This window comes from Polyodon spathula, chromosome 1 (genome assembly GCF_017654505.1).
Source record: "Polyodon spathula isolate WHYD16114869_AA chromosome 1, ASM1765450v1, whole genome shotgun sequence".
In the NCBI taxonomy this organism is placed as follows: domain Eukaryota; kingdom Metazoa; phylum Chordata; class Actinopteri; order Acipenseriformes; family Polyodontidae; genus Polyodon; species Polyodon spathula.
Window position 1 is genome coordinate 94,113,680 of NC_054534.1, and position 12,103 is coordinate 94,125,782.

At 37.8% G+C, this 12,103-nt stretch overlaps 1 protein-coding gene across 2 annotated transcripts in view; it reads left to right on the forward strand.

The window, feature by feature from the left end:
- The first annotated feature begins 2,938 nt into the window (after window positions 1-2,938).
- The window catches only part of LOC121324471 (transmembrane anterior posterior transformation protein 1 homolog), a 43,669-nt gene continuing 34,504 nt past the window's right edge, over window positions 2,939-12,103 (forward strand). For both annotated transcript variants that reach the window (XM_041266399.1, XM_041266408.1), the window contains exon 1: window positions 2,939-3,165. In XM_041266399.1, the coding sequence (XP_041122333.1) occupies window positions 2,943-3,165 (223 nt within the window). In that variant the 5' untranslated portion in view covers window positions 2,939-2,942. The remainder of the gene's footprint in view (window positions 3,166-12,103) is intronic.

Genomic DNA, 12,103 nt, shown 5'->3' on the forward strand with positions numbered 1-12,103 from the left:
TTAATAAAATACCTTGATTAGGAGTGTAAAAATGTCCAGGATAATTGCTCCAGAACATCCCCACCACATACAACATGGTTTCCCAATTCTGTGTCTGTCAATTACTTAACTAGACCCTTAATTGAACTGATAATTTGCTTAATTAAACCTTTTTTTAAATTGTTTTCAGCTCTTAAACCATTGCAAAGTTCAAGTTACTTATAAAATGTTAAAGCTAACTTGAAATATTAAGTATTTTACAACTGGCAATTGGAGTAGAAGCTCTTGGTGTCTTAGAAATGAACTCTTTAGCCTCAGCACCATTATTAATCATAGTTACGGACTCCCGTTCTCATACTCCCAATTGGTTTTCTGCAATTTGTTTGTTCAATTACTATATCAGGGGGTGACTGAAGCCGACTCTGCCACTGCTCGGGTGGTGGAGGGCAGCAGCGGAAGAAAGAAAATGGAGCTGGAGCGCACATGGCCAAAAAAGCAACAAAAAGAGAAGGGTGATAAGCTGACGAAATTTGATGGAAAACTTGATTGGGATGCTTTCAAAGCAAACCGGGGCTCAACCAACCCCCTGGGACAGCCCCACAAGAGCTGTCTGGCCCCACCACCACTTGGTTCCAGTCTGTCCAGCACATGCCATCAGCCTGTCGCTCCACTTTTGTGGCCTGCCTCTGAAGATGCCACATTGGCAGCACTAAAGACAGGCTGGGGCCTGTGGCAGTTTAAGTTAATACCGTTCAGGCTCTGCAACGCACCAGCAACTTTCAAGCAGCTAATGGAGAGGGCCCCTAATGGAGAGGGCCCCTAATGGAGTCTAACTGTGACCTCCTTTCCATGGCCCCAGTTTTGAAAACCCCCTCTGACGAGACTGCAGGATTCTACTGGGGGTGCTACTGCATTGACTTGGAGGACTACTGTCGTTGCTGTGATAACTGCACAGCCCAGAATGGACCCTCGGCCCGATCACATGCCCCCCTCCAGCAGTATCCTGTCGGTGACCCCATGGAAAGGGTGGGGGTCCTTGCTCTGACAAGGGGAACCACTTTGTCTTAGTTGCCATGGACTATTTTACCAAGTGGCCTGAAGCTTATGCCTTGCCGGACCAGGAGGAGGAAGCAGTTTCTGAATCGCTGTTGGAGGGATTCTTCTGCCGGTTCAGGGTCTCCCAGGATCTCCACTCTGAGCAAGGTTGCAATTTTGAGTCCTGGATCTTTGCCAAGATGAGCCAATGGCTGGGGATCCAATAGATCCTGTTTCACCCACAGTGATGGCCTGGTGGATTGGTTCAATCGGACCCTGGCAGTACAGCTGGCCCTACAGCAGGTGCCCCTGGTCCTCCTGGCCTGCCACTCCACCGTCCAGGAATCAACTGGTTGCACTCAGACTCTCCTAGTGCTGGGTCAGGAGCTCTGCACCCCAGCCAGTATCATTTTTGGTGCCCCCCCCCCCCCCCCCCCCCCAAACACAGGGGGCTAACCACCAGGGCCATACAGTTTTGCTCGGGACTGGCTGCAGGCCACCACCAAAAGTGACATTATGACACTAGGGTTGTGTGTAGCTGGGGTTTCACCTGCTCTACTGTTTTGTGGGGGACACCAAGCCTCAGTTTTGCAGAGCTAGGGAACACCAATCATGGGCATGCAGACAGCCCCCAGTGTAAGTGAATGGCAGGTTGCATAAGGTGCACAGTAGTGGAGGGGACCGATGCGTGCCTGTGAATGGTGAGGCAGGTGGCGTGGTGCAAGTTGAGCAGGCATGCAGCTGTTTGTGAACTACAATAATTTCAGTAGTTTTTTTGTGTTCAAACTTTTGCATTTGTGGCATTTTGCTTTTCCTCTCTAAAACTATTGATGTAATGCTGTAAACTGTAATTGGAATGAAACATTTGCCTAATTTTTTAAGTTTATTTGCTGTAGATAGTACAGAATGTAATTATAAATAGCAAAAATATATAGTTTAGAGGGCATATTGGTATGTAAAGTTTAAATATCAATGGTTTAATCTGTTTGTGTGATTGGTCAGCCAGCAATTTGTGGTAAACCTGTCACTAATAAAGATGTCAAATGTTTTGTTTTTATAAATTTTCCTTTTTGTCCTGTAAAGTGCTTTGAGATACACCTGTATGAAGGGCACTATATGAATAAACTTTGACTGTATAAAACTACAATAAAAAATTAAAAAACCTGTTAACTGTTACAGTGCTAGCCTGTTAAAAACAATGGACTACTCAGGATAGACAATCGTCTCTCTAGTTTAGTTATGAAGGACTGAACAGTAGGAAGGATTTTTGACATGCACAAGGTTCATAGTCGGTCACTTCTCAGATGGGATATGAACCACAGATTTTAGTCTTTTGCTATAACACTGGGCTGTACTTGACCTTGTACAATTGGATCTATAGATATAGAATGTATAGATGCCACCTGTTATGCACAACGTAGTTTAATGTGTTTAAATTCAACCCCCTAGGAACTTTGACCATGGCAAGCGTAGCACCTCCCAATACATGTACTATGATAAAAAAACACAGGGGTTTTCATTAACATACACGATATAATAATCGCGTTACGGCTTTCAAAAAAAAAAAAAAAAAAAAAAAAAAAAAAGCTTAATTTGAACTGCGGTTAATGTGGTTTAATGTGCTTAAATGCAAACCAATCGCCATAACAACTTTGAAAATAACAACTTAACAATTAACACGTTTCCAAAAAGTAGGGTTCTCATTAACAGAATATAATGATCACGATCACCCTACACAAACTTGTGAATTGTACATTAAGCCACGTTAAGCTTTTTTTCACATTAGCCATTTTAGTATGTCCCTCCACCAGCAGGTAAACAGTAAACACAAACTATTCTTCAAAGAAAAATGTTTTGGTCATTCGCACTGCATTGTAGGATTTGCAGTTTTCTAAGCCACTCCCTGCGTGGGGAGTGATGACGTCACAATGTTGTGTTTGTTGGTGCTCCGAGTGAAGATGGCGGATATGGTGGCATCTAGGCTGGGAGACGGAAAGGAGAAAGAGACTGAGGACAAGGAGAAGGAGAAAGAGAAACAAGCACAGGACATCAATACGGGGTCGGAAAAACTGAGCAGCACCCCAGAGATCACTGAAACCCTGGGCTTTTATGGGAGGAAGGTAAACCGGGAGAGGAAAAGAAGCCTGTCAGGTAGGACTGAGTGCACACTGACGCTCAGCACACAGTGAGAGAAACTGACACAGGTACTTTAAGGCCTGTTTGACATAACATTTTTTTAGTCCAAAACAGTGTTTCCTTTCTTATCATTACGTAGCATTTTCTGAATGTGTTAAACTCGTTGTGGTCTCGGCGTTCGGTACAGTTTTCCGTTCGCTGTTGGTTCCAGCCAAGAACTGTTTATATTGTAAACGATGTAATAGCGGCACAGTCGTGCATCATATTGATATTTACATGTTTGAAATTAGAGAAGTGTTTTGTCACATCTGTTAATTTTCACAAGTTTAGCCGACATTCGTGCACAGCTTTTCTATTGTGTCACCTGCAGAGTTACACTAGAATGAAGTATTAAAACGGCTGGCAGTATTACTGTGTACAGTACAGTGTATTTGAACTGGTCGCTCGCTCCTGCCGGTGTTGTGTAACATTCTATATCCCATCTGCACCCCCTGCTTACTGCACTCTATGCAATCACATGGTTTTTGATTAGTAAAAAAAAAAAAAAAACATTGTACCGTAATAATGCAAATATAGACTAACCTAACCTCAACATTAGAAAAAAAAAGTGTTCACTTCGAGATTCCAATAAAACAACCCGTGGCGGAAGGCGAATCGCCAGCCCACCTGATTGCATACAGCACAATAAGCAGGGGATGCAGAATATTACACAACGTCTGCGGCACCTTGACAAAGATTACTGGTATTTGTTTAAGCACAGTACCGTGTTTTTCTGTAATGCCAACAAAGATAACTAATTTAGACGTATTCATGTAAATTAAGCCGCGTTCTGTGAAGTGTCAATGACAAAGAGTTTCACTTTGACTGAAATGTTTAGAAGTGCACTAATAACAATACAAAATTTCACCTGTAGCATAAATGTAATAGTTCATCATGTTCTGAAGCCCCCGAAGGGGTAAATATAATTGTTTTACCCCCTTGTTCACGAAGTTAAAACATTGGATTATTTTCTCAGTAACTTTAACGTGTGTTTTACAAGGATTGATTTTTAAAAAATATATATATTTCAAGTGTTGATAAACATTCCCTATGTTAAACAGTACTTTGAAAAACGGTGACACAGTTATAACCTTTGATTAAACGGATAAAGTAATATAAGCTGCCATTTTTATTTTAATTCCTTGTTTAAATTCGATAGTAAATTCTCCATGACCCAAAGCCTTATCTAGTGCACTGGCCTAAGTGATTCAAATTACAATTATGCTAACCTTATTACCCTATTGATAGCCTGAAATCCAATGCCTGAAATTGTGGCAACACAAGACTATATTGTACATATACCTAACATTTGCATATTCTCTTTAATTAGATTATGAACTTCGAACCACTGCAGATGAAAAATGGAGATATAGGCCTATTTATTTGTATTGTAAATATATAGGCCTTTATTTTACACTACAACAGTGATGGCTCATAAAGCCTAAGGAAACCTTTACTTTGTTTTCTAGTGAATGAGTGAACCCTCTAGAGAGATGCTGAGGTAGTCATGAATTACCCTGGGCTGAAGCCATCTTGGCATGTACAAAATATGTAACCTCTGCACTCCTCATGTCTACCTACATATTTTTTTGCAGACATTGGCAAAGGCAATTATTTTTTTTTTTTGCTACAGTCAATGTATTGATTTATGCTACATTTTGCATTTGGTTGTGTATTGCATGTTAATGCATGGCCGAGTTAAATTGAAACTGCATTTACACAGTAGGATCATTTCTCAAGAATCCTGGCTAAGATCATAGTGGTTATCATTAATCATATGTTGAGGTCAGTTACTAATAAAGATACCCCTGAGACTCATTATGTACTGTAATACCTAGCTTAATCTAGCGCTGGATCACAACCACATTTTACTTGGCGTACAACAGTATAAATATTGATTCAGTGCTGGTGGTGAGATTATCAAACTGAGATTCTTGTGTGTGTTGTTTTTAGTATACTAACTTGCATACGTTAAAATCTTTACAAAAGACCAATGTGAAAATAAACAAATTCTACCAAAATTAGTTTGAATATTTGGTTCAGCCTCAGAAATTTTCAGTCACAGAAGAAATTGTGTGGGCAAAACTTGTGTGTCACTGCTAGGATTAGTGGAGCAAGTATTTTTTTTTTTTTTTCTTAAAAAAAAATGTTAACCCATTTCTGACAAGTCTCAGAAACCATTTGAAGTAGTGGCTTCATATTTGCAGGGTTATATAAACCCATGGTGCTAAATGTGTTGCTGATTGTGAAATCCCTTTGGTTGCAGTGGGGGTGCTGAAAGCCACTGAACAAAACTGTAACCACTGCAACCCCAGTGGAAGCCATGCAAAGCCAGGGGGTGCTTCCGCTCCCCAAACACCCTTAAGTTCCAGCACCCTTGCTTGGTTGCCATATTGAGATCTTGAGATTTTTGAAGTTACAGCTGCAAAGAGACAGTACACTTTGACTTGATTTAATTTTGGTGCATAGCTGTATTCTTTGATTTTCTTACTCGGTTCCATTACTAGTTTGACCAGTAAAAAAATAATCCTTTCACTACCACATTTGCTTTATACAGTACATGCAGCGTGAATGTAGTGTGATTCACGCTAGCTCACGCCACCACCACGCTGCTGTCCTGCAGCTTTCATCCTACTCTTATGCTGGAGCCTTGCACCGGGTCGGGTACCCCCGGCTTACCCGCAAAAGCGGGTTGGGTTTAGTTCGGAATGTGATCATTTTAGCAGTTTGCGGTTCGGGTGCGGGTCAAAAAATGTAATTTTCAGATCTGAATTTGATCTCTAAAAATGTTTTCTGTCCTTTCAGCATTCTCGTCTGTAACCTTTTCCAAGTAACGTATTAGAAGGTAAATGTACCGATATATCATGCACTGTCTAAAGCTGGAGGTGATTAGGGAGGAGTCAGCTGACTAAGTAGTGTTCTCTCATGTTTGATAGGTGGCAAGATCCTTTTATCACGTCTGTTTGGTGACGTTAAAAAATGTTTGTGGACGAGGTGAATCCAAAGATAGCGCAGGGTTTATATCATGTAGGGGATAATAGTTCAAGAGGTAAATCAGAAGTGTGGAATTATTTTGGAATCATAGCGAAAAATAATGAACATGACTGGATTCATTGCTTGTAAAAACGCGTCATTATGTTTTTGTGAACGACAGCCACCCAACTGTTACATCTCTGCGAAAGCACAGGTGTAGCTCGATTTCGACTGGTGGCAGGACAGGTATTTTGTAGTAAAATAAGTAGAGATAGTTAATGTTAAAATATATGCAGACCACTACTAGAGAAAGCTACCACGCTGTATAGCGTATTGTATAAACTAAATCTGTGGAGAATGGTAAATACAGGTGTGTGAATGAGAGAGTCGATTGATACAGGCGGCAGGTTAAGAACAAAAACTTGTGGGTTCGGGTCGGGTCTGGTCGCGGGTAAGAAGACGGTGCTGTTGCGGGTTCAGGCTGGGTCATGTAGTAGCGGGTCCGGTAGTAATCGGACCCACGAAGGACTCTCATACTGCCTTCACACGACGTTCTTACCGCAGCATTACAGACAGCAACATGCGCAAGTAAAGACAGATCTCGAGAACGGGGAGCCGTCCAATAAAGTGGAGAGGGCAGAGAGTTGTTTAACAATAACGGTCATTTTGGTTTCATTATGAACACAATACATTTCTGCTTTTTTACCCATATGTTTCGTTTTATCAGATTTTTGCTTCAATATACAGAATTACTGGTTTGTAATGGTTATATTCAATATTCATCTTGGTAGAATTAATACAGATTTATTACTTGCTTTTCTTTCCTAATTCGGTCAATACAAAATAAATAACCACATAAGAAATACAAAAAAAAAATCAAGGCAACAGTCAGTGTAAATGTGATCTTTCCAGATTACACGTGGTTGTTCAGAAGACTCGTTCTACAGTAAAAAAAATAAAAAAATAAATAAAAATAAAACTAGACTACGCCATGCAGTATTCTGATTTAATTCTGACATTCTAAAGAAATAGAATGATAAGACAGACATCAGCTACATTCGCTTTTTTACGCTTTGTTGTGTGATGTTTGAACCAACTATCATAGTGGCACGATTAATAAGAGATAGTATATCATACTACATGATGTACTGGGGAGGACCCCCAGTGTGTGTTTTTTCTGTAACATTGTGGAAAAGAAACGGACTGCCTAATTTATCACGTTTGCAAACGTTGAACTTTGGCACCGTGACATTTTTTTACAGATGTCTAGTTTTGCATGCTGTTTACTGTCATTATGAAGATATTTACGCAGAAACGGGGGACGACCTCTGACAAAGGATGTTTAACTATTGTTTACTTTATTCCCACCGCCGCGTGGAGAGATTCGAAATTAGATAAACAAGGTATCTAAAATAACAGAAATCTTATTTATTTATTAATTTCTTACCAAGTATCAATAAGAAATGACTTATTCGCTGGGTCAATAAATATATTTTTTCTTAAGTAAGCGAAATTTAATGCGGTAGACAAAAATAGGGGTTTAAGTTGTTTGTTGTTTGGCTTAATTTATTTATTTAAAAAGTTATATTATGTAAAAAAAAAATAAAAAAAAAAAAAAAATAAATAAAAAAAAGGCAAAAAAGCCATATTTTGCTAAAATTTTTTAGTTGTTTTTAAAATCCAAACTACTTGCAAATCCAAACTTATATACAAGCTTACATACAATGTTGTTTTGCACACAAATTAACAGAATAAAGCACTGTACAAGAAATTAACACACAAACAACCCTCTGGAGCTTAATAATTATATTTATTAATCTTTTTATAGCCCACGGTACAGATGATCAATGAAGCTGTTGCTCAGTCATTTCTGTTTTCCAGAATTCTCGAATTTAGTTAATCAGATCTAGATGTTTGATATTTCATTTAATAAATCAGGAGTTGCATGCTTGGTAGATGTTTTAAAGTTAGTTTGGTTAAAAACGTAACTTTTTTGTAAGAATAAATTTCATAAAAACGAAAATGGGCAGATCAGACCACAGCAGCATGATTTTGGGAATACGCATCAACATTAACCAGACGAAAGGAGGTGAGGTCGAACTGCATTGTTTTCAGAGAGTTTGCGAAGTGGCCTAGATTTTATCATAGTGGGTGAACAGATCAGTTATTACACCGGTTACTACAGGGGTATAACTTTTCACGTATCAAACCGCAGCTACAATACCAGCCTTTTTCGTTAGTAGGGTTATTCAAAATACAAATGTTACTGTAAGCAGGCCCATTTTAACTACATTGATGATTTCATTGTGCTAAGTGTAGGTGGTTAAAGGGTTAATGGTGCTATGTGTTCTGTGTGAAATATTTTAAGTTTTTTTTAAACGTATTAGTGAACAATCCATTTATATCTGTGAAAATAACGAAAATTACTTATTTTCTAATTGTTACACTCTTAGCCTTTCAAGGTACATTTTTCTGTAATAAGAAAATTAGGCTAAGTTTTTATTGATTTTAAACTGGAGCATATATGTAGGAGTAGGCAATGCTTTTATAAAGAGGAAGAGAAAAAAAGCTTGCAGCGCCAGTGCTCCACAGCGCCCCCCTCAATGCCGACGACACTCCATCTCAACGCATCCTTCACTCAAGCTTCACGCTTATGACCAGCCACCGGGGCCATAAACGTATTGACACAACGCGGAAGAAAGTTTGGCAGTGCGTTGTGAAAGTGCCACTGAAAGGGTAGCAATCTCACGTGACTGTTTCACAGCACGTATTTTAACATGCAAGGCGTAGTGGATTTCTTACTAACGTTTATGCCAAGAGGGCCATAACGCTTTGAGTCAACGCGTTGACACATAGCCAGTCAGTGTGTGTTTTTTAAATCACGTGGTACTTTGTAACACTGCCCACAGTGCGTTGCGGAATTTCAATCACAGCCAGTCCTGACTGCCCATATGGGAAAATAAGGAAGTATAAGCCTGTCTACCTAGCAACAAGCTGTAATTCTGACTAACTTTAATACATGTCTTTATTTTGGATATAACCTACAATATTCTTATATACATAATTGCAATCAAACATTTACATATCCCATGGAAATGTTATAATTTCTGGAAATTTCTCAAAAACAAAGAATTTTAGGAAAATTTCTGTAGCAAAAGTTTTGCTTTTGTGGATGGGGGGAAAAAAGTTACAAAAAATAGATGTCTACAGTTATTTATTTTAAGCAATTTTGCTAATGCTAATTCAAAAGTTTTCATACCCTGACAAGGAAAATGAAATAAATAGTTAGTTGAGGCACTTTTTTTTTATTTCTATTTTTTTTAGCAATAACCTATTTTAAACGATTAAATATTTGTCAGTGAGCTTTTGCCATGGATTCATTAGTGTTTTTTGACCGTTCTTCAATGCAAAATTCTTCCAGTTCATTCAAATACCAAAGATTTCTCTTGTGCACAGCCTTCTTCAACTCATACCAAAGATTCTCAAACTGATTTAGATCGGGACTTGACTAGGCCTTTCCAGAACTTTAATTTTATTCTTCTTTAACCAGTCTTAAGTAGATTTTGAGGTGTGCTTTAGACCGCTGTTGTGGTGGAACGTCCAGTTGTGCTGTAAACCAAGTTCTGGTAGCGAAGGGTTATAGATGATTTTAAAGTATCTTTTGGTATGCTGCGGGATCTATTTTACCATACATTGGAACTACACTTCCTGTGCCATTTGAGGAAAAACAGCCCCATAGAAGGATATTACCACCTCCATGCTTGACAGTAGGTATGGTGTTCTTTTCTTTTCACGCCTCACCAGTCTTTCTCCAAATGTAACTATCAGACTATCAGCATAACCAAATAGCTTGATTTTTGTTTCATAACTCCACAAAACCTTTGACCTGAACTTATATCCATCAGTCATATGCAGTATTGAAAACTAAGCGATTTGTCCTTGTGACGTTTTTCCTAAGAGTTGCTTTTTCCATGACCTGAGACCTTCACCATGCAATACTCGACCTATGGTTGAAATGGAAACCCCAGTCCCACGTACAGCTAATTCACTTTGAATATCTTTGGCAGTCAATCTCAGATTGTTATTATTTTTCTTCTTGTTCTTGATGAAAGAACCTTCTTTCTTCCAGACTGAGGAAGCGTTGTGACAGAACCATGAGTCTTGTACTTCTTGATAATGGAAACAATATTTGAAATTGGGTTACTCAAATGCTTGGAAATCTTCTTGGATCCTTCTCCAGTGTTATGACAATAATAGTTTTCTGCCTAAGGACTTCAGATAGCTCTTTACTTTTTCAAATATTGACTTATTTGCAATGACAGCAATCATCCTATGCCTAACCCTTTTAAACTCTCTAAGAATGTTCACCTACAATTTTCAAGACTTTTCTAGAATTAGGTTCTGCATTATCATATTGGTATTTCTAGCACCTTACAGACAATATTATCATAGCATCAAAGGGTATGAATATTTTTGAATTACCATTTTTGGAGTTTGGACATCTGTCTTGTAACTTTTTTTTCCCTCCTCCACAAAAAAGCAAAACTTTTGATACACAAGATTTTCCTAATATTCTTTGTTTGAGAAATTTGTAGAAATTATAAATTTCCATTGGGGTATGTAAGCTTTTGATTACAACTGTGTGTGTGTGTTATATATATACTGGACCTGGCAGCCATTAATTCCTTCATTTTGTGTAAGGAATCTCAGTAGAAGAGATTTCATCTTGAAGTTAGCCACAGTGCTTCAGCAGAAACATTTCGATCCGAAAGCTGCAGGCAGCAGCAGCTGAACCTGGATTCAGTGCTGCACACACACAAAAGAGCGAACACATGTTATTATCATTTTAAATTAAATTACTTGTGTTTTTACAGTTTTGTATGTACATGTACCTGTTCACACACTAGTTTCTTTTTAAAAATTTAAAGAATTTGTATTTTTTGTAGTGCTTTATATGTGGCAATAAAATAATACGGGACGAAATCACAGTGCGAAACAGTGTGAAAAAATAAATAAAAAACAAGATTACAAAAAAATAAAGATCATAATAGGAAAGCGGGTCAGACTGCAAAAAAAGTAAATATTATGATTTAATGGAAACAGTTTTTGGTCACAGACCTGCCACGACCGATATGGTCATTTTTTAAAAATACTGTATAATATTTCATGTATAAAAACAACTTGTAAAGAAAAATATATTTAAGTATGTTACGTTTTAGAGTTAGTTTTTAATAGGCCTACTTTAAATCTCTTTCTGAATTGTTTACTGACATTTCTGTAACATTTAAAAGTTATTATTAGACAGTCCGCTGCCACGTATGTAGCCTACTTTAAATTACTTTATGATTTCAGCTTGAGTGCCTTGAAGTAAGATGACACTGGCTGCAACTCTATTGTTGTTTTTTTATACACGAATAAGCTTACTTGATTTGAAAAACATCATGAGCGATACAAGCAACTTCTTACACTACTTGGTTTGATTAAATGAGTAGTACACAACAGAATATGAAAGCTGAACATTAAAGAACAATGACAGCTTGTTAATGAAAAAAATAATATTGTAGCCTGCTTCAATAGGATCATTAGCCTGCTATATTATATTAAACCAACACAATAAAAATAACTATCTGGTTCTCTCTTGCCTTCAATGAATATAATAGTTATAGTTTAATGATAATAGTGCAGACTGTAGAAACCAGTGTTTGTGTTGGGGTGCGTATTATTTTTTTTAACCAGTGTCGTCCTTCTGGACGTCCTCTGAATGCATTTTTAATTAAAAAAAAAAAAAAAAAAAAAAAAAAAAAATTCTAAACCATTTAAATGCAAAACCATAACAAAATGTGTAAAGCCATATAACAGTACTATTATAATAAGCAATACTTGGGAGTTATTCAAATATAAAAATAGCTTCTGCCTGTTTTTTTTTCACTCTTTCTCTATA